The following is a 23641-nucleotide window of genomic DNA, read 5'->3' on the forward strand; positions in this document are numbered from 1 at the left end:
AGGAGGGCTGCAGGAGTCGGTGGGGAGGGCAGAGCATGATGTGCTCAGGTGTGCTTCTGCTCAGTGATTTGGTGTCACTCATTTGAAGGCAAATAAATTGTAGAAAATGAATGTTACTGAGTTTTGTACAAATTGCAGGAGTTGAGCTGGCTTTGTCTTGCTCTTAATATGGCTGACGATGCCCACCCTTTCTGGTGAAGCGCAAGAGTTTTTTCTTAATTTCAGGCTAGCTGGGGAGTTTCCAGTTACCTTAGTGTGTTGGTCTGCATAGCAGCAAATCCCACCACCACCTCTTAGAAGTCTTTGGGCAGACAACTGCAACACAGTGGTAGCTGCTGCCAAGTGCTGTACTGCTTTTCTTGCTGCTGTGGGGAGATGGTGAAGAAGGATTTGCTGTTTCACTAAACTGCAAACAAAGCCAAAGAATGATTTTTTCAGTGATGGGAAATGCACCCTAAGCAGGTGGGCAGTGCATCTTTTCTGGATGGCTATGTTTATAACGTGATCTTTTGGATCTTGTACAATTTGCCATGCCTGCTGTAGGAAGAGGAGCTGTACTTCCAGGTTAGAAATGGATGATAGCAGCAGAGAGACTCCTGCCATAAATTGCTGCAGTCTGAACAATCAGATTCTTCCTCACTCAGCAGGAGGGCCCTGGAAAGCATTGCTGGCAGTCCAACTTCCACAGCTGCTGTGTTGCACGGCTCAAGCCTTGCTCTTGATAGCAACAATGGATAAAGAGGGGAGGTCTGTCTCTCTCTTTCTCAGCCTTCCTGCAACAAAATGTCCCTACGTTCCCCCCACCGCATATCCCAGCTTCTTCTAAGGCCATTTCATAGAGGCTGTTCTACACGCTTCTGTCTGCCCACAGTATCATACTTTGAGCTCTCCTAACAGCTGAGAGGAAGTCAAGAACGTTTAGCTGGTAGCTGAAGATAAACGCAGTGCAAGAAATGTATGAATAAAATAGGTTTATTAGAGCTATTTTCCATAAAGTAATCAGGACTGAGCAACTCAAAGAACTATTTGTATACCATGGCAATATTCTCGTAGACTTGAAGATACTGAAGTAAAAAGACGACATACAAAAAGATGCATGCCTCGTCTTGCCTCCATTTCTACTGGGACCCATGATGAAAGCGACATCCTTGGACAGTCAAACAAAGTAGACAGCACGGTGTCTATATGTATATATGTATATATAACATGTACTGTACACAATTTACTGTTAACACATCTGAAGTTCACTCACACATATCGATTACTTGCTCTAATTCTATGAGAATTTTGCTGGGATGGGGACACATTGCTGAAGCCTTCAAGCATTGCAGGGAGCTAAGAATTAACCAGCACGAATCCCTTGCTATGGGGGAAGCACGGCCGGGTTTTAATCACTCTGCCAGAAGCGTCAGTCTCACTGACTGTGCCCATCTGCCTAGAATTAACTTTGGTTTTTACCCAGCAGAATACCAACGCTGCTAACCAGTCTGTGTAGCAAGGCTGGGGCTGGTGCCTTGAAGAACAGCCACTGCCAAGTGCTCTTTCACAGGGTGGAGCACATTGAGCTGTGGGTACAAAAGGCTGAAGCCTGCCATATGGGGAGAGATGTAGCTCTGGGATCACATACAACAGCTGTCAGGCACTGGTAAGTCCCAACTTCAAGTACTTGCTTTTTTCATTTTACATTTAGTAAGCATGACTTTGCTAGCTGCTCAGAGGTTTAAACTATGAATGCAAAATGTGTTCCGTTCCTTAAATCCCAAATGTCAATACAAATGCTGGTGCTTAGACGGCAATTGCTTTTAGTTAACAAAGCAAAACAATTTTTTTTTTTATGATAACATTCCAAGTGTCTGAGGTGGAAAGTGCATGGATCCATCTCTGCTGGATCGTATGCTCATGTTGGTCTACAGCATCCCAGTACTCAGTGCAGAGCACGCTGGTGGCAGCAGGGTGGTAGCAAGCTGTCCTCTGTCCCTGCTAATGCTACGGGGACCTGCTGGCCTTGGCTGCCCCAGCAATCTGACCTTAGGGCCCCAGTAGCCATGGGGAGGATGAGGGCATCCCAAGTCCCCTGGGGAATTCTCCATCTCATGGCATTTCTACAGCCAGCTAGAATTACCCTCTGGAGCCTGAACGCTTCTGAGCTTCTGAATACAGACACCCATCTACATCTGTATTCATCACTGAAGGGGGAGAACATGTTTCCTTATCATGGAAGCTTTTTCTACGTTTGAAACTTAACTAAGGATTTTGGTCCTTTTTTAGAGGCAGAGGTTCATGGACACAAAAGAAAGGGAAGAAAACAACAGACCTAAATCTGATTTTTAGAGATACATCCCGTTGATGAGGTAATCAGACTCTTCAGATGTAATGGGTCGAGCTTTTTTAAGCTTCTGTCTCACTAAACGTAGTCTGCAAGCAACCATAAGCAGCAGTAGAGCAGTGATGGCCAAACCTAAGGCCAAAGGTAGTACAGCACCTACAGAAAGGGTAAGAGAGATTATGCTTAATACAGTGAAGAAACAGTGGAGGAAGAACTCAAATTCTTCCATAAAAATACAGCTGGCCTATCAGTTTGGTGATAATATTTGGTGCAACTCACACTGAGAAACTAAAATGTGTGACTGTGTGTGCTGAGAATGGTTCAGAGTATGGAAGCACACTGTTCAGCTCTTGACTGTAATGTCTGGGTCTGTGTTACTTGACTGAAAAATTCTAATGTAATTTAGAATGACTTCACATGGTCAGACTTACCTGTTTCTGGGACTGGACGACCATCTCCGAGCTGATCTCTCTTTGGCACAATTACACCATTTCCATTTTTATCATCTGTTTTTTTCCCTGAGGAACTGTTATCTGCATAAAGCCAAGCAAGACAAGTGAATACTGATTTGAATTCTTGAAAGAATGTGAAACTAATGCTAAAATGTAAATTCATTTTTAGCATCACAAACCACAGTGCATTTCAACCAAACCTAAGTAGGGTCACTTCCCACTGAAAAAAAGGATGTAAATACTCCTTTTTAAATATTTTCGTAACAGGGCATGGACCAATCAATATGAGCTAAAGCATACTAAAAGCACTTGCATTCCAATGAAAATAAGCTGTTCCAAGTTATGTTACCTTCATACTTCTTGCTTATAAAGCAGGAAATATAAAGGCTGCCCAAACTTCCTTAATTTTGCCTGCTATCCGCCACACAGAGAAGCAGAACTTCTTGGAAGACACAAAAGTATCTTGGGAAAACGTTTCAAAGATGATGACTTAGTCACAGCTGTGCATGGAAGAGAGGATGCAATTGAACATCATTTGTAACAACGCAGGAGGAGAGCAGACACTTTGCTGCCAAGAAGTGTTCACTCTGGGAGCAGAGACAACTGCAGTTTTGCTTCATGAGAGCAAAAAGTAATGCAGCCAGAATTTCTTCTTACTCTAACACTGGCAGCCTGAGCTGATAGCTATAGGGCTGCGTAATGCAAGAGTGAAAGCTTAATTCATTTCCTTCACAAAAATTGGAAATGTGATTTTTTTTTTTCATGTAATGATTGTGTTTGGGCACTTTGGCTGCAATGTGAATATTTCTTGGAAATATGTTTCCTCTGCAGTGATAAAAGTGGAAACATTATGCTGCATCGTCAGAAAAATACGAAGTATTACAACTGGCGTTCCATTTAAAGGTGGGTGTTAAAAGGGAAGTGTTCAGTCAATTAGCTTGAACACATAACTCATCTACCTCCTACTCAACAAGAAAGCAGAAAGCTGTCTCATCAGGGTAAGGAGGAAATACAAAAACCTTTCAACTCAAGCCAAAGTTATTCCTTTCTTGCAGGTGTGAGGTTAGTGCTCATGTCTCCACACTAAGACACAATGTGTCCTTCCAGGCTTTGGGCCTGTTGGGCTGTCATTAAGGCTAAGCATGTATGAACACCAACATCACATACCAGGAAATGCCTCAGAAATAAGTCCTCCTCTTTCTCCTCACATGAAGTTTTTTTTGAGTTCTTCAGGCATATGAAAGGATCTAAGAGAATGCTAAGTGTAAACTGTGCTGGCTTTAAGGTACCTGTGTAACTGTGTAAAGTAACTCAAATGTAACTGAAACCAAAACCAGCAGCTGTTTTGTTTCCCTAAATGAATTACATGAATATTTTTCTTTATTTTGGAAATTCCCAGAAAGTATCAGCTCCTTTTTAGAGCTGCTCCTGTCTGTATAACAAGGCCACGTCTGAATGCCTGTTTTATAAATTTATTTCCCTTCCATTTGAGCAAGGGGGGGAATATTTAAGTCAACTGCTGGTAAGGACTTTTGGCAAATATACCGAAATGGAAAAGAAGTGGGAAACAATTGAAAGAGCAGGAAAATAACAGAATCCTTTCAGCAAATCTTGCAGCAGTAAGTTTTGTTAGGATTTAGGGCTATTCCTTCAGGACTGAAGGCTACTGAGGGCAATATCATTCAACATCTTATCTGTTAATCAACTAGAAAATGGCTTCCCCAAACAGTTTTGGGAGCCTGACACAGTATGTGTCTGCACCTATTGGGCAACAGGTGAAAAGGAAGAAGTATGAAACTAACTTGTGAGACTTTGCCTTGGGACTTGGAGAAAGGAGAAATAAGTGATAAAATGTGACATATTTGGGCTTCTTGCCTGCCTGCTAAAGCATGTTATGTGAGTTTGGTTTTATTCTTACTTTCTCATTATTTTCTATTCTGTGCCTAGGAAAATTGCAGTTTATAGCCCATTATGGGTGCCCTAAATTTCAGCTCTAAGGAACAGCTACTGCTGTTCGTGCCTCTACAGTGAAAACATGACTAATGCTTGGGCACTCAGTCAAATTTTGTAATCCCACCCCTGAACAGTACTGCAGAACAGCTGGTGTGGGCAGCCTGGAGAGATGCACAGACCCTGTGCCAGGGAATGCAAAGCTGTTACGGTGATTTATACACTTGAGTTTGCTATGCTGGGAAATGAAAAATTTCAGGCTTCTTATGAATTCAACCTGTCTACATGAGCATGGTTGCTAGAACCTGTTGATGCTTAGAACCTGGTCCATTGCTGCAACTAAATTTTTACTGAATTCATTTACAAGTGCAGTAGTGCCAAATGCTCGTTTCAGCTTGAGAACTTCCCTGGAAATTAATGCCAGGGCACTCTGGAGGCAGCCATGCAGAATTGCTGAGCTGGTCTTTGGAGGAGATGCAGTCAGGGTTACCTCACTCTGGAGGCATGTCTGCAATGGGAAAGGACTCCTCTATTGACATCAAATTCCTCTTCCTGCATCCACTCCAACTTAGGAATAAAATATTTGGTCTTCTAACTTGGATAAAAGTAAATCATGAGTCTGTTAGAAAAGACTCTGTGCACTTGGCTCCCAAGGTAGGCTCTCTGTGGGACTTGGCATTCCCCTGGAGTTGCTCTGCTGTAGAAGAACCTCACTGGAAATGCAGGCATGCAGAATAGGGGTCATCCACTGTCAACAGTGAATGACTTTTTATAACTCTATTGTTACCAATTCCCTAATCCTTACATGGTCAGGTAGAAGTTTTAGATAGTCCTTACCTTGCACTTGCACATTGATATGAAAATGTGAAAAAGTGTAAGTCTTTACCAAAAAATTGTACCAAATCAAAGCCAAACTTGAGGATCTACTAGAGTAAAGAAAGCAGGTTAAGGTAAATTATTAGGAGGATAAGGCGTTCTGGAATAAATTTCCCTTGATACTATTCTTCCAGGCACAATCACTTAATTTAGGGATTGGAAGTGACCTCTGAAGATCATCCAGTCCACCCCCCTGCTAAAGCAGGTTCCTTACAGCATAAAAGTACAGTGGCTATCTAACTTTCAGTAATCACTGGCTAAAACATGCATGACTAGAGAAAGGACAAGCATTCAGGATCCCCGGGGTAGGTGTGCTTACCACTAAGGAAGGGTTTTGACCTACACTTTCTACTCTTGTTATTCTAAACCAAATCAAACATCCTTGCAGGGAGCTGACAAGTCTCACTGACAACAGCATGGACACTTCTCTGAGAGATGGGAAGTGAGACACGATGCACCTTTGGGAACCAAATCCAGTTCTCCCTTTGTCTGGGCCAGTTATCTAACATAAAACACATGTACACATGCTCACATAGTGTCACTGCATTTTTGTAGCAAATGTAGCATAATTGTAGTTATTAAATTTGGTCTGTTATCTCAAGGAGATGAGAGTGGTGGGAAGAAACTAAATTCAGTGGATCTGGGTGTATTTTTAGGACTGTGTTAGATGTCTGTCAGCTCAAGTCCATAACAACTGTGATGCTTTCTCGTGGGGTAGGACTTGAACTTCTGTGGACCCTGGGGAATCATTAATGTACAGTGTATGACTCCTGTCAAGTTTAAATGTTTGCAAGAGAGTACAGCTACTCAGAGGAGATTTTGTCAGTTGCCCTTAGAAGCTGGGTACCTAGCTCCTCTTCACATCCTACCTCATGCACCCCCTTTGGCACTGAGCCATAGCTATTTAAAAGCTCCCTGCTGTTTTTTTGGTTAAAAGTATTGAGCTACTGGCTCACTAAGCACTGGGTCTTTCTCTTCAACAAGGAAATCCCTACATAAAATTCAACTGAAAATTCTGACTGATGTCAAAAGAATTAAAAACAGACATGGTCAGCTGGAAATCTTGCCTGTTTAAAATGAGATTACAGCAGTTTCTGGTACTACAATAACCACTGAAAACCCATCACATTATTTTTAGTTTTATTATTTTTTTTTATTGCTTACTGCTGTACAAGGCTACGTTCAGAGCAAGAACTGTGCAAGTTACTGTGCAAAGGTCAGACACTGAAATGACAGCACAGAAGTGTCACTCTTACATGAACTTCTGATTATAATGTCTGATTGCAATATTCAATTATAGGTTGCCAAGCTTAGCGATCTCAATTTAGTTTTACTTCTGTATTCACAAGCCCAGTGGCTTTTAAGACTGTTAGCAGCTGGCTTTTCACTACAGTCTGCAATGTGCTTTGGCAACTTGATCTCTATTTTAGGTAGGCTTGTATCAGGTGTCGCTCAGAACTATGAGAGCCAAACAGGTTTGGGGCCTACTTCAGTTTTAACTCATTCTGATAAGGAACAAAGAGGTTGTTTTACACTGACAAAAAAGGTGGAAACATTTGAAAAAATGTACTGCCATAAATTTCTAAATACTCTCTGAAGCAATCAAGTTCTTGTTGATCATTATTTTCACTCCCTTTGCAGACTCCACAGATGAAATTCAAGAATCTGAAGATACAAGTGTGAACCAGGGAAGTGGCCTTTGTGAGAGCCAGCAGCAGAGGGCACTAAGCACTGCTGCATCCTGGTGGAGCAAGAATCTGTCCGAACTCTGAAGAAATAGAAGTGGGAGGTCTTGCACTCATTTAAGGCTCCATGCACAGATCTGCTTTTATTCAATTGCCATTTCAGGTCATTTTAATTTAGCAGCAGGAACCACCTGTATTTTGGCTGCCTTAAAAGGCACACCAATTTCATCGCAGCTTCTGGAGCTTTACCAAGGCAATGTTTGATGACTGATGCCTGTAATATCACTACACAGTGACTCACAACGGGCTTGCAGCCAGTATGGAGAATACTACTAGGGACTTGAGGTTGTTTGTTACCAAAGACCAAACCTACTCTGTAGTGATGAAAGATTTCTCCTGTCCTGGAGGTACAATTCAGAAAAGAAGTGCCCATAATAACCAAGATACCACTTCAACGAAGAATCAAACAAACAAAAATAATAAGAAAACAACCATCAATTAGCACCGGAAGAGATACAATTACTTTTCCTCAAGTTGAATAGTACTTTGTTACATTGTGCTGAACGTACCATGCTACAAATAAAAACATCAGCTTACACAGGTGAACCTGTGGAAGACAGAGCTTGTATTTAGCTCTCTGCCTGTTTCGCTTCTTAGACTGTGGTTTTTTTTGTGGTGTTTCTGCATTTTAACTTTTTCTTTGCATTTTAACTTTTTCTTTGCATTTTAACTTTTTCTTTGTTTTCTTTGTATTCTGCATATAGTAAGAAGCAGACCTGAAAATTATAAAGCAATACTCACTGGTAACTTTCCTATTGCAAGTTGCTTTTGTTGTTTTTTTGTTTGTTTGTTTGTTTTTTAACATTTGCAAAAGTTTTCTCTCAACCGGACACCTGAAGCCAGTTTAATTTAGATTAGGGTAAAAGATATTTTCTTCCTCAAGATAGGGTGATTTATTGAAACCGATGCTTTTCAGTTCTTACCTGGCACAAATCCACTGTTTTGTTTTTTTGGTCCCTGAGAAAGCGATTGGTTAGACATGTCTGCATCCAGTGAAAGAAGCAGTTGATTTCTGACAGTGGCTTTCAGGGTGTTTTCTGTAGATAAGTTCTCATCTGTTTTTTCTGTCAGTCCTACAGTCTTTTGCTGAGTAGTGCTGAGGGCTGAATGAGTCACCGTCTTCCGTCCTGGGCTGACTACATAGTAATAGAATCAAGAATCAAAATTTTTATATTCTGATGGAGAACTCTGCAAGTCTACCTCAAGAGGTAGGTTAAACAACCTCATTAGATTCAGACATATAATGAAACATGAGTTCCACGTACTTAGCAGGTTACCAGTTGCCCAAAGTCAGCTATAGAGCAAGTATATACTCATGAACTCTAAAGTGAAATCCAGCAACTGTAATATCAATGAAAGTGGTTAGCCATCATGACAGTTCACCCTCTGATGACTTTTGTTCACTCTGCTGAGCACACGCAAATGTTGAAGGCAAACAATGAAAACTAACAGAACAACAGTGACGGTTCCCCTGCATGCTCAAATATCCAGCATTTCACATTCTGGTCAGGTACTCAGCTACACTTTGAAGTGTACCTCTAAGATGCTCATTCAGATCAAGACAGAAAGAACCCATCTTTTCAGTTTTGAAAATTAACTCCAAATCTGTTCTTTGGAGACATCTGATCATTTTTATATACACTGAAAAAAAATGGAATTGATTTCTGAGCATCTGCTCTATGTGGACTTAAATCTTTCTCACATATTATATCCAATCAGTGGTTCCGTGCTGGTAGCAAGCTGCTTGTTCAAGAGAGGAGAAACCATGAAGGGGGATATCATTTCCCTTTGGTTGTACAATCTGCAGTGACTTTCACAGCCAGTGTTACCCCACGTGGCACTTACGGTTCTGGCAGAAAGTTTCATCGGAGCCATCGGGGCACTGTTTCACTCCATCGCAAGCAAATGTGATGTCAATGCAGCAACCATCATCACAGATAAACTGGTAGCGAGAGCAAGCCCCGACACAGGCTGTTGAAAAACAATTCTCCAATTACCAAAAGACAAATCCAAACAGTAAGTACTGAGTCAACGATTAAAATCAGCAGCACCCAGGAAAACCCTAAACACATTCAGGCGAGAACCACAGAAAAAGCTGAAGAAAGACCAGGCTCAGCTACACGATATTATATTAACAGAAAAGTTAATACAGCTGATAGCTGTTCCTGGCACCCTCATCACTCTTCTGGAAATGTATTACTAGAAACTCACTTAACCTGGAGGCTGTGGTACCCTAAAATCCTTGCAGCAGCCCTACTGCAATTTAAATTCTGCCAGCCTATGCTGAAAGGAGATCTTTCTAGGCTTAGAGGACTAAGAACAGTCCTGAAAATAAATGAAATCTTGGTGGCTGGAACTGCATTTCTCCAACATGTAATTCCTACCACATCCCCATTCTGTATCACTGACAGTAAGTTATCTTACAGGCACACCTATGGACTGTATGGGGTGGAATGTTTTCTTAAAGTAATTAGGATGCTTGAAGAATGTTCATCATTTATCCACATGAACAATCCACTGACTCCTATGAAGCACTTGCCAGAACAGGTCTGAGCACAAGGTTTTACAAGTGATCTTTACTTGTAAAGAGAACTGCCTGCTGCCTGCTTCAGTATTTAGATTTCTCAAGAAACTGAGAATGCTCCTTGATATTTCATAATTGCAGCTGCATACTAAAAGTTTTCCTGAAACTCATCCTGACCCTTGTAATTATCAGGTGTTTTATATATGTGTTTTGTCCTTTCAACAGCAGTACATTTCATCGTTTTGTAAAGCACTGTCAAAATCAGTGTTGGATTATGGTTCCAACAGCAAATCAATCTGCATAAGTAATTGACAGCCTTTGGTTGTCATACTGCTATATACCACAGCAACAACATTAAACCTGTGCACTGCAAATGAAAGTATGGCAGGAACACAGGAATATGTTTTAAATCCCCAAATCATACTCTGGAAATGCATCTCATTAATTTCAGTCCTAATAACAATCCTGTGTGCATTGAGGCACTGTGTACTGGTTTAACTATGGCAGTAGTGCCTGAAGTGCAAACATAACTGGGAGATTAGGGGGAAAAAAAAAAAAAAAAAGCAAATCCTCTACATGTTCCACTCAAGAGATGCTACAGATGCTCAAAGCAAAAAAATAAAGAAATCAGCAAACTTCTCTGACTGCTTTTGCTGAATTAAGCATTATTGAATAGGACTCTATTGCCCATTACTGGAGCACAGATATTATTAAACAGATTCATAAGCAGCTTTTCATGATACCTATTTATTGCCACTGGGACAACCCTCTCATGTAGTGATACTGCAGTGGTGCAGAGCTTTCACTGGGTCAGCTGAACACATTAATGATGCTAGCTTACCCTTTACTTTGTGCCATAGCAGCAGATCTGTATTAGCATCCTGCTAATTACAACATAATTAGAAGTTATTACATTAAAGAGCCCCAAACTGACAGCTACTGAAATCTTTTCTTCTACCTTTTAAGTTTTTGAATGTTTCTCAAGGTCAGAGTTTAAAAAATGACGGGTCAGTTCTAGTTTTGATTTTCACAATAACATAAGGCTTCACTGTTTAACAAATGTTACACAGTAAAGCTGAAGTGCATTGGGTATTCCCTGTAGCACAAATCCTGTCCTGTTCCATACCCCTCTTGACCACACAGTGAACAGTTACAGTGTGTCTGATGCGTATGTCAGTATTTCCAACCCTACCTGCTTATTAGCAGTATAGGTATGAATATTTAAAAGTTTGAAGTATTACTGCACTAACAAATGTGATGTTTGCTTCTTCAATTTGAAGCAGCAACTCAAAATGAAAAGAGATGCTATTATACAACAAATAGGGGTGAAATAATATGATAGAAATGGAGAATAAGATTTCTGCCTCCATCAAGAACCTCGCTCTGAGCAGGATACCCTGGATGTCATATGAGCAATGGCTGCAGTCAGTTTCTCACCTACTGCAGAATGAGCCATGGGAAGAACAGTCACAGAGACATTATCCATGCTCCGCTGACCAGCAGTGTCTGTCACAGTGAGCTGGAAAATGAATGTGCCTTCCTGAAGATGAGACAGCTTCAGCGTTCCTGGCTGTGGTACCTGGCAAAAGAAATTGTGAAAAAAAAAAGGGATTGGAGTAGAGCAGAGAAGAGCAAAGTACAGTACAACACAATACAACGCAATAGCTGAGTTGGAAGAGACGTTCAGAGATCTATTCCAGCTGTCTGACTACATCAGGGCCAACCAAAAGTTAAAGTATATTATTGAGCACACTGTCCAAATGCCTTTTGAAGACCGATAGCCATGGGTCATCAGTCACCCCACTAGGAAGCCTGTTTTAGTGTTTTACCACGCAGTACATACATTTTTCTTATTGTGCAGTCTGAACCTACCTTGGTGCAATTTTATGCAGTTCCCTCATGTTTTACCATTGGTGATCAGGGAGAAGAGACCAGCACCTCTCTCTCTGCTTCTCCTCCTCAGGAAGTTGTAGGCAGCAATGACCTCACTGCTCTCTACAATAAAGGATCTGTCTGTAACTTCTACGACTAAGTACATTATTTCTGTGCAATGCTTTTCACACAAAGAGAATTGGAATTTCCAAAAATATGTTAAAAGAGTCCTAGGCCTACCTTTATAAAGACCTATATTGGTAAATTCATTTTTTTCTTCCAGGAAGTTAATTTCCTAACACAAAAATTCTTTCCATTTGTGTTTACTGAAATGTACTGTTACCTCAGCCTTCTATTGATTACCTCCTTAGGATGGATATGACACTGCAGAATATTATTGTTTATTGTATTACGGAACTAAATATGCTCAAAAAGGCATCTGCTGTCCTTCACCATGACTGCTGGGAGTGCAAGTGTGGTATTTAAAACTCATGAACTGCAAAGTACAGCTCTCTTCTCAGTGCAGTTCCAAAGAAGCACAGCTGACTTCAGAACACACCATCCCTGTGCTTCCCTTTTTATCTCCATTCTGCCCTGAAGGATGCCTGACTGTACCTGCTTTGTTCCAAACTTTGGCTCAAACTAGAGAACTTTCCAGATAATCAGCATTAAAAAAAACAACAATCACCCACAACTGCCACAGAGTTTCTCAGCTACAGCATATGGATAGCAATCTGAGAAGCACAATATCCTTAAGCTAAGCAGTCACAATACCAAAAAACCAAACCAAAACAAAAAAACACTGTCTTTTCTCTACAGTACGATAAGAACTCTTTATAGCAGTCTTTCTGTGTCCGGTACTTTTTATTTATTTTTGGTACCTAACTACAAAGCAACAGGTGCCAGTTATCATAAATAAACACAATCCCATTTTCCCTGGCAGCTGTGGTTCATGTACAGTTTACGAAGAATCGATCACAAGAAATCCACTGGCATCAAGATGACAACAAAAACACTGAAGATAGCAAACTAAATGTGTATGAATTATCACAGCTATCAATTCATCTCTAAAAATTAAACTGCAGAGGATAACCATCAGCGTACATGCCTGTGGGAGAAATCCCTGCTCATTTGAACACAACAGTTTGAACACAACAAAAAAGCATCTGTTTAAGCAGAAGCCTCTCAAAGTTGTTTTTATTTACTAAATAAGAAGAAATCACTAAGATGAATGTGAGAATTTTGCAGGTTTAAATAAATAAAAACTCTATCTAAGGACCTTACAAACAGGAAGGAGGCTCATGGTGGCTCTTGGATATTGGACTGTTCCTGTTGCTGGTCCTGTCCTATTTAAACTCTTCCTATCCATCATCAGCATATCAGCAACAATGATGTCTATGGTACACACCCTTTTAACGGTGTGCCCTGAACACCATGGCCTGTGTACAGGCTGTGAGTTGGCACTTTGGATTTGAAGCATTTTTCCTTTCCTTTTCTGCTGCTCCTATAGGAGCTGTAAACGAGGGTAGAATGGAGAATCCCACTCCTGACGGTTAATTTTAAGCTGAAACCCAATTACACGTATAATAAAATAGGATCTCATGATATCTTACAAGGTCTACATCAGACATTTCCTTGCAGTTTCTCCACAAACATTGACAGAAAGACTGCTAGTGAAATATCTTATTACTTTCAGTAACTGAATTATTGAAGTATCTCTAACCTGGATCACATAGGCTGAAAACGAAGTTCACTGAGAACAAAGAACAAGGAAAGAAAGCAGAGCTGAAACACATTAGAATCTACACATTTGCTGCTGATTGTTACATGCCACACTGGATACAGATGAACTACAAAACCCACAAGACATGAAATCTCAGGCTGTGCAGTCTTTCTAATTACGGTGCTTGTTAGCCATACTCATTCAAACACATTTAATATTTTTAGCCCTACATTTAAACCTGAGCTACACTGAATACAACAACCTGCAAATAACTGGCTACGTGTGCGGTTCCATGTGTACCTTCATTTCAACAGATGAATCACCTTGCAGCAACGTCCATTCATACTGCACAATTCCGTGGTCGTCTGAACTTTCGCGACCATCCAAAATCACCCAGTCGACAGGTGACTGCAGCACAAGATCTTGTCCTGCCTTGCACACTGGAGGCTCATCAAATTCTTCTTCTTCAAATTAAAAGAAAAAAAAAAAGAGAGAGAGGCTTGGTCATTCATCAAAGGGAATTCAGTAATTATTTATATCAAACATATTTTTCTTGGTTAAGTTATTGATTCACCACTGTGCAACTTCCTGAAAAAGAGGACAAACACTACTCAGCACTCAGCAGCAATCTTTCCAAGTCTTGTGGGAAGACCACGCAGTTAAACTGCGTCAGCATGTCTGCATCTGTTAGCTGAGTGTGCTGTCAGATGGTGGTAGGACAAGGGGTAATGGTTTCAAACTAAAGGAGGGGAGATTTAGATTAGATGTCAGGGGGAGGCGGTGAGGTGCTGGAACAGGTTGCCAGAGAGGCTGTAGATGCCCCATCCTTGGAGGAATTTAAGGCCAGGTTGGATGGGGCATTGTGCAATCTGATCTAGTACATCATCCAGTGGCTGGCAACCCTGCCTGTGGTGGAAATTAATGGTCCTTGAGGTCTCTTCCAACCCAAGCCATTCTATGATTCTAAGAAAGCAGATGGTACCTTAAGAGAAACAGCCTGTGAGATGTGGCTTAAGTAATTTGTCCACAGCATTCAGAAAGTCCAGGGAAGAGAGGGATATGATCTAGTTCTACACATCAGCATTCAACTACTCTAGCCACAAGATCTTATCTTTTTGTAGTTCCCTGACCAGCTTTCTTTCATTCTCTGAGCACAGTGCATTCCTGGCTCTCTGAAGTGGCACGGTTCTTTGCTCTCTGCTTTCCCTCTGACCCTGTGCAAGCAATCCACAACAGCTCACTTCTTCAAACTGCACCGGATTTACTGAAAATAGAACTTTCAGGCCTAATTATCTGCAGGAGTCATCTTCCTTCCATTTCTAGGAGGATGAACACACAACAGTCAGGGTTGCTGAAAGTAGGTAGATGCAAAGAACACTGACGTTCAGCTCTGAAAAGCACCTCATAAGCATATGCCTGTAAATCCTCTCTTTGGTAGAACATGAGGAAAGACAAGGTGCTTGCTACCAGTGTGGGGATCTGCCTGGCATGCACCCCTGACCAGTCTCAAGAACCTGCGTGAAGGCACAGAGCTCACAAAGCAGTGGCACACATTACTGCCACTAACAGAAGAGGAGACCCCCTCTCTGTTGCTTTTCTCTAAGACATTCTAATGAAGCCTTCAAAGAAAAACAGATGAAACCAAAGACAGAAAATTCCAATGCAAGTGCCTTAACATAGGAAAATGTACAAATAACTTAAAATAGAATCCAACATAAGAAAGTCTAAAACAGTTTTTAGTGATCCAGCTGGCGCAGGAAGCTTTGCCTAATGTTTACACACACAGTTTTCAGAACCAAGGATGTTTAAAAAGCACCATTTAGGTGCAAAAAAAAATACTATTACTAAACACCAACAGCATGGTGCCACGGTAACTCTTATTTGGTATCTATGAATTATGTGCCATTTTTACAAATTATTCACTTTACTCATCATTGTCAAAAGAGGATAATGAACTGACCTGACTGACCTGGGTCTGAGATGGCACAGCTTCCTTTGCTTCCTACTTGGGAAGTGTTTGTGTGCCACCTGTCTGCTTTACACGACTTGATGGTTTCCCTGCTAACTCTGAGACAGAGGCAAGCCCCAGCTCCCTTGAACCATTAGCAATAAGGATCATAGAATCATAAAAGCTGGAAGAAAGCTCTAAGGTTACCCAGCCCAACCACCAGCCCATCACCACCATGCCCAACAGCCATGTCCCTCAGTGCCACATCCACATGGTTTACTATCCCTCTAGGGACAGTGACTCCACCACCTCCCCCAGCACCCTTGCCACTGCCTCATTACTCTTTCAAGGAAGAAATATTTTCTAATATCCAACCTGATATATTTTCCCTTTCCAGATGAATGCTACCCTGAAGCAGCTCGAGCCATACTGCTGGCAGGAGCTGTGCTGGGCCACTTCATGCTGAGGCATGCCACAGAGATTCCTTCCCGTCAAAACACAGAATGAAAGCACAACACCTGCTTGTACACTGCCAGAATATTTTCAGAAAGGTTAATCAACATCAAATCAACTCATCTCTTGCTCTTCTGAAGAAAAAACTGACCTGAGAAAGACTGTAGCATGGGATGGGGCAGACCCGTGAACTGAAAGGAGCTGTAACTTTATAAGCAACTCCTTTTTCATAAGCAGGGGGAACACAACAGGCTTGATTCTCCTGTTCTCCATCCTCCTTCACACAGATGTGGCCCACCAGTAACAGAGCTGCCAGCTAGTTGCCTGAGTGAGGGCTTTGCAGCAAAGGGCTGTTTCACTACCGAATTCCCATGATATTGTTTTATCCTAATACTGCATCTCCCACTGTGCAACAGTGCTGAGTATCAGAGATGGAAGCTGAACATCTCTGTTGAAGCATTCAAGCACTCCTTCTTTGTCCAGAATTAAAGAATTTGTCTAACAAAGGCAAAAAGGTTTTCCTCCTCTTTCAGTGGGCTTTCAGTGTTAACACAGCACAAACTGCCCAAATGTGCTAAATAAATCTGCCACTTAAATCTGCAATGAATTGGGTGTAAACTCAGGGAAAAATCAAGGCTGATTTAAACTGGGTAATTCAGCCTCCAAAGCTCACCCCAGCACGGGCTGTCCTGGAAGTACACAGAGGTGCACGTGATCTGAAGAATACATATCTGTCACTGCAATTGGTTTCAGATTACTGAAGGTCCTTAACACAAACAAAATCAAACTGCCATAGTGATTGCTGTACACTACTGCTCAGAAATACTTTTGAATTACAGGGACACCATATTCATGGACAGGTGTTTGTTTGGGATTCCCAAAGAGAAACAGAAGACCCAATACCACAGTATCCTGAAAGGAAAGAACAGGTAAGGCAAGATTCCCCGATGACATAAAATCTTGAAACCAAAGATATTTCCCCAATTTCCCAAATTCAACCATGTGGTGACATAAGGGAAAAGAGATCCATCCTCATCACATTGCCCAGATTAATTTTCAATGTAATTCAAGAATGCAGTGGTAACATGATATCAGACAACAAAATAATTTCATCTTAATTTTATTTATCTTTCCTGGTTTATGTCACGGATGGCAGATGTTTGAATAGAAGTTCATTCTCCTCTGCGGCTCTGCTTTAGCTCTGACTTAATTGCATGAAGGAGTCATAATCTCCTGCTTCTGATACCGCCTGCAGGGCAGACTCCTAAATAAACCCAACAGGACGTGGAGCAATTTGCAGATTAGGAACAGAAATGGCTTTGCTAGCCCAGTGCTGATAGTCACAAAATCAGCCAAAGAAGCAAGGCTTCGGAATTCAAGATTTGTAATAGGCAGATTATTGCTTCAGCAATGGTATTATTTACAATATGACAGAACTGCACTCTACACTAGGGCCGCATTTTGGTGGAATTAAGGCAGTTCAAAATGACAAAGGACATCTGAAGGTATTTTTGAAGGTTTCAAAGCTGCTCAATTCTCTCTGACTTAACTCCAGTGTTAAGCCTTCTATCTCGCAAGTGCAGGGTTATAAAACACCATTACCAGAAACTGCTACATTAACAACAGTGTGGGTGTAGAACTCGCCCAGCTGTAAATGTCAAAGCCATACCTTGGGTCTCTCCAATCTTACCCTTGTCTCAATCCCACAGATATCTCCCTCTAGTTTTCTAGCTTACCTATCCAGGCCCTTCAGAAAACTTCCAGAAAGCCAGCCCCCACTCTCCCCCACATCCAAGAGCCTCCACTGGCGTTTTCATAACATGGGCAGAACTGCTAGTCAACTTTGAGGCCCCCCCAGCCAATGGAGCAACACCAGGGGCCTCCAATGCACACTGTCTTCGTTCACACCACCACCAGGTTTCTTTCCTTCAGGCTGCATGCAGCACTTGGTTACGTGGGTAGGGAGATGGATGCAGCAATCTGCTTACCTGGGTCTGTACCCAAGGTGAATGTTGATGAGGGCATTTATGAAGGAAGACATTTAGGAAAATGTTTAGGAAATACTGTCAATAGAAGGTAATTAAATTAAGGCAGGAGTTCAGACGCAACCATTCAACAACGGAAGGTATTCGCAGGAGGTGGGAGAGAGTGCAGGCTCCGTCGATCAGGTGTTAGGAAATTGGCTATGTTTTCAGATACAGAGCTGTTTTCACTGACAGGGTTTCGCTCTGGATTGCCTTGTGCTTAAACACCCTTCAGGGCTGATCAAAGCGCTGCTTTTCACGCGGCCTGGACTCTGGCGGTTACACAGAGCTCCCACGCTACCTCCGCTCTGTCTGCGAAACGACCCCCGCTCCGTCAGCCTGACCCCGGCGCTCTCAAGAAGGCTCTATCCCAAATCGGGCGCACGGGAAACCTGCGCAGGGCGGTACCTTCCGGGCGGCACACGGGCAGCCCCTCTCGGAGCGCTCTGCCGGGCCGCCCCGGCCCCGCGGCCGCTCCCCTCCCCCCGCCCCGCACCTCCCGGCGGCCGCCGCCATTTCCGCGCGCGGGGCGCCGCTGTCCCCGCACGAAGCCATCTTGGCGAGGCCCCCGCCCGCGCTGCCCGCGTCCCCTCCGCGCGGCGGCCCTTACCCGGCGGCAGGGCGGGCGGGACGAGAGCCGCCCCGCGGGACGAAGCGGCGGCGTCGTCGGCGAGCGGCGGCGGGGCGAGGCGGCTGTAGGTGCTGTAGCCGCGGTGCGGGGCGAAGCGGCAGACGGGCCGGCCGCGGTGCGTGCAGTTGAAAAGGAAGCAGCCCAGCTCCGCCGCCGCCCGCGGCCGCCCGGGCGCCTGCACCACGGCCAGCGTGCAGCGCGGCTCGGCGCAGCAGGCGTCCAGGCACTGCCGCCAGCCCGCCGCGCCGCCCGGGGCCCGCAGGAACGTGGCGCCGGCCGCGATGGAGTCCTTGGTGCGGATGATGGAGTCGGGCCTGGCCGAGAAGCCGCCGCTGCCGCCGCACCGCTCTCCGCCGCCCCCCGCCGCCTCCGGTCCCGGCTCCTCCTGCTTCAGCTGCCGGCGGAACTCCTCCAGCAGCGACTCCACGCCCGAGATCTGCGAGCGCAGTTCGGCCAGCGGCGCCGCGCTCCGCGCGCCCGGCAGCAGCGCCCGCCCGCCCAGCGCCGCCAGCAGCACCAGCACCAGCGCCGCCATGGCCCCAGGCGGCGGTGGCGGCGGTGGCGGCGGCGGGCCCGGCTCCCCCCGCCGGCACCCTCGAGCGCGGCGCGGGGAGGCGCCGGCCCCGCCCGGCTGCCTGGCACGGCGGTGCTCAGCACCCGCCGCCCTGAACAGCTCCGCCGGGCGGGGCCAACGCGGGCACCGCCCCGCCGCCTCGGCCTCGGGCGGGGACGGCACCGAGCCCGTCGGGCTGCGGGCGGGCCTGGAGAGCGAGTTGGCGCCACAGGGGAACGAGAGGAGCGGCTGGGTGCTGTCGGGATGTGTGAATACGGAGAAACCGCCGCAGGCAAAGTGTTGAGAGCCCCGTCCGTATTACTTAACTGCAAAAAATGTGATCGACGCGGCTGGGATTTGTTCAGCTTTACCGTCAAACCCCAGAGGTGGTGGCTGTGGCAGACCATCTTGAGGATGCAAGGTTTTGAAAGGCGGAATGAATTTTAGAGAAGTGCTTCAAAACGCAGAATCATTAAGGTTAGAAAAGACTTGTAAGATTACTCAGCCCAACCACCAGCCCACCCTCACCATGCCCACCGACTGTGTCCCTTAGCGCCACATCCACGCGGTTCTTGCTCACCTCCAGGGACGATGACTCCATCCCTCCCCAGGTGCCCTGTGCCAGCATCTCACCACTCTTTCTGTGTGAGAAAATAAGGGAGAATAATTTTTCCCTAATGTCCAACCTGACCCTCCCTTGGCACAACTTGAGGCCATTCCCTCTAGTCCTAGCACTCATTACACAGAAGAGGCCTATCCCCATCTCACCACAGCCTCCTATCAGGCATTTGTAGAGGGCAATAAGGTATTGCCTGAGTCTCCTCTTCTCCAGACTGAACAATCCCAGTTCCCTCAGCCATTCCTCATAAGATCTGTGCTTCAAACCCCTCTCCAGCTTTGTTGCCCCTCTTTGGATGCAAAATCTAAAATCATCAGCTATAAACCTTCAACTTTTATCATCCAATTAATGCTTCTTCCATTCTGTGCAGAAAACGAATAACAGTAAGACCTCCCTGAGAACTAGCAATGTCCCAAACAGTGGCCTCTTTGTTTTTTTTTCCATCTTTTTTACTCCTCCATATTTTTAGGCTGCACTAGAGCATGTTCCCAGCATAGCTCAAATTTACCTCCAAATCAAATCTACTTTAGTATTCTGCTAAATATATCATGCTATATCATAAATATATCTGCTATATCATGGGCCCATAGATGTTGCCCAGGAAATTCACATGCAGTTTATATTTTGGATTAGGATTTTTCACAGAATCATAGAATCACAGAATATCCCTAATTGGCAGGAATCCACAAGGACCGTTGAATCCAACTCCTGGCTTCACACAGCCATTTATATATTTATATTTATATTTTTATATATAAAGCGCCTATCACCTAATTGATAAACATTCTTTGGAACCATTTTGATGACACCCAAAGTCCTTCACTCTCCCTTTGCCCACAGCTTCACCCCTCATCCTTCGTCCCATACCCTTCATCCTTTCATTCTTTACCTTGCAACACTCATCCCATCCCTACCATGTCCTGCATGTCCCACCATGTCCTGCACAGCAAGGTGACATCCATTACTTTTCATCCTTGTCTGGGCGAGCCAAGCCCAAAGGTTTTGGGGTAGTTGTCAGGGCCCTGGGGTAGTCCTAATGATGCCTGGCTGCACTAACAAAGCAGCAACCCTCAGGAGCTGTGGGTCTTGGGGCTGTCTGAGCACAGCTGTACCTTGTTGTGGGCCCAGGGCAGGGTCTGACCCAAGGCCTCTTAAACCCTGCTAAAGGAGCCTTTAGGGGCATTGATAGGAGCTATCAGAAGGGCCTGCAGCAGTTCTGGCAGTGGTGGGACCATGGAGGCTCTGAGTGCTAGGGATCCAGGGGTGTGTACTCCTTCCCCCACTATGGGGGCTACTTCTGTGTGTCATGGACTTGGGGGGTTCCAAGATAACAAGGATGCAGCAGATACATGAGAAAACTTCCACAAGCCTTGGGACTACTTCACATTCAGGTTTGTAGTACTTTTCATATAATAGGTTTAGCTGAACCCTAAAGTTTTAGCCTTCCTGTTTTGACAAAGGCACAAGAATGCCTGCTCTGATCAGGCCAATACTATGTCATACTTGATCAGTCAGGATTAAGTATTTTATGTGGTAAGACTAACTTTCCTTCTAAGCTTTTGATAAGGAAGTGACTTCTAGATGAGGGACAGGCAACAGGACAGAGCAACATGTGGAAGAGAATAGCAGGGAGTGGGGCCAACATAAATCCTTGACAAGAAGATGGGCAGGGAAGTCAGAAGAACAAGACTAGAACAGAAAGAGGAGCTGGGACAGTGGCTGTTTGAAAGAAAAAGAATCAACAGAACAGCACAGAGGGATAGAAAGCAGAAAAAGGAGAGAAGAGGGGGGGAAAAAGGGAGGATTGAAAGAGAGGCTGAGTAGGATAAAGGGAGAAAGAGAGAGGTGTGGGTCTGGGCAGAGATGGAAACATAAAGTAAAGCTGTGCCAGGTAGAAAGAGATGCAGGTGGAACAAGAGTGCGTAGATACATATGGAGGGGAAGGTTGGGAAAGACAAACAAGCAGAAGGATAAGGGGTTAGACAGACTGAAATGGAAGAGTTAAAATACAGGGTCAGGGAATGGAACACAGTTGTAATTCAGAGTTTCTTTGAAGCAGGCTGGTCAGACAAGAGTGCAGCTGCTCAGTATTGCTTTCCTCTGCATGCTTTGTGGGCTATCTAAGTTTCTGGAGAGTGTATCTTTGAGGCTCAGTTTCTTATCAAATTTAGTTGAACCGGTCAATGCATGCAGAAGTTAGAGGGGAAGGATCAGCTAAACAGCAAGATAACTTGCTCTTATTTCATCTGAAAAATCAGGCTAAAATATCATGATTTTTATTGAGTGGGATGATTTTAGGGAGATGATTATTAATGACAGATACTGTGACACACTGGTTTGCCAGATGTGGCACTGATTTTTCTCTTGCTCTGCCCTTACACTCTGACATTACTGCTTGTGCTGGCAGAATGTAAAGCACAAATAAGGCTCATACCAGTTATGATGCCTGAAGTTGGCATACATGAACTTGTAATATATCATATAGTTATACTGCAAAAGTATTGCTTCCTATTCTGTAATGTTGCCTCACGATATTGGAGACAGGTGTTGGCAGTGCAGTAGTAAAGATTGAATCTTCTCACCAGTATTTCCTTATATTTTGTTGCCACACAACAGGTGGCAGCAGAGGAGCGGTCTGCCAAATGGTATCTGACATGGAGGTGTGGATGAAACATAGGGGTAGAATTGAATTCCTCCATGTGGAATAAATGGCACCCTCTGACATTCATTGATGCTCGCTGAATGTTGGTGAAGACCAAACAATGAGGTGATGAATGGTGCATTTCAATAGTGGTGACAGTTTGTTACAAGTATGGCATGCAGGTTCTTGTTCATCACTGGTGAAAATGTTGAAAAATACTGTTTTGAAGCAGGAGAATTTGCTCTATCAAATAGTATTGTGCTTTTTGTAGCTGTTGTAGTTTTCATGGAGATAAATGGGAGGTATTACTTTCAAAGCAACTTGTGCAGCTTATTGAGTATCTGTCTCAGTTAAGGAATTTCTCAACCTCAAGGAGTAGCCTTGAGAGATGCTGCTGCTCAAGGCAAAGATTCTGGCATGTAGCCTGATGTACTCCTGCAAAGAGCTTGCTAGACTCTGTGCTGCCCTCTCTACATGGGGCAAGATAACTGACTACTGGTCATATTTGCATACCATCCATATTTGATTGGTGCATGCATCTTCCCTAAATGATCCACCCTGAACCTTGTTCAGCTATCATGACCAGATGTGTTTATCACAGATGCTGCTGATGGTTACTGCCTGAGCAGGATTATGAGTGAATGGTCCATGTAGGGAGCCAGGAGGAGTAAATCACCACAGTGTTCTAGAGCAGAATTTGTTTTGTTACTTAATTTTCCTGGATCATTATGTGTAGCTCATCTTCTGCTTTGTGAGATGACATTTGTAGTTATTCTGAGTTTTTTCAGAAGGTGGCAGCAGCTCATTACTTAAATAAAGTAGATAGCTTCTGGATGTTAATGTCTGCCTAAGAGTAAATAAATACTTATATTAAATGCCATTTCTTTACTGATTCACTGTTATTAGTGACTTAGATTTGCACTCGGCAGTGAGTTGCAAATCTAAATTTGTGGTGGATTTAGTAATGCTTAAGTATTTTATTCCTGCCTACCAAGAAGTAAAATTTTAGAATAGTTTGATTTTTTTAATTTTTTTTCCAAGTGGAGAGCATTAGATACTTATGAAGATATTTGTCAGCTTTTTGCTTTTCTCTTTTCAAAGGATACATGCACGTTCCAGTTTACTGTCCAAGACATGCACACAACAAGAACATGAGATAGAGGAAATGCTAGCTTTATTTTCCAAAAAAGAGTGATTAGGCAACACATGCTTTATATCTGAACATTACCTGTCAAGAATACAGGATTTCAGGATTCATGACTATTCATGCTTCCAACCATATGTTGATTTGTTTTAATCTCTAT

At 43.6% G+C, this 23641-nt stretch overlaps 1 protein-coding gene across 1 annotated transcript; it reads right to left on the minus strand.

Moving 5' to 3' along the window:
• Nucleotides 1–956: 956 nt before the first annotated feature.
• Nucleotides 957–19094, minus strand: LRP11 (LDL receptor related protein 11). The gene is made up of 7 exons (XM_031612010.2): nt 18504–19094; nt 13769–13932; nt 11311–11452; nt 9195–9320; nt 8273–8485; nt 2758–2859; nt 957–2482 (listed from the first exon to the last, which is right to left on the minus strand). The coding sequence occupies exons 1-7, from the start codon at nt 19057–19059 to the stop codon at nt 2328–2330; spliced, it is 1458 nt and encodes a 485-aa protein (XP_031467870.2). The 5' UTR covers nt 19060–19094; the 3' UTR covers nt 957–2327.
• Nucleotides 19095–23641: the final 4547 nt, after the last annotated feature.

This window comes from Phasianus colchicus, chromosome 2 (genome assembly GCF_987193195.1).
Source record: "Phasianus colchicus chromosome 2, bPhaCol1.hap1.1, whole genome shotgun sequence".
NCBI lineage: Eukaryota > Metazoa > Chordata > Aves > Galliformes > Phasianidae > Phasianus > Phasianus colchicus.

Coding starts and splice junctions, on each gene's coding strand:
- LRP11 (XM_031612010.2), bottom strand. CDS start 19,059: ATGGCGGCGCTGGTGCTGGTGCTGCTGGCGGCGCTGGGCGGGCGGGCG. Junction 13,933..18,503: donor CCCGCCCGCCCTGCCGCCGG/GTAAGGGCCGCC, acceptor TTTAATTTGAAG/AAGAAGAATTTGATGAGCCT. Junction 8,486..9,194: donor TGAAACTTTCTGCCAGAACC/GTAAGTGCCACG, acceptor ATTACTATGTAG/TCAGCCCAGGACGGAAGACG.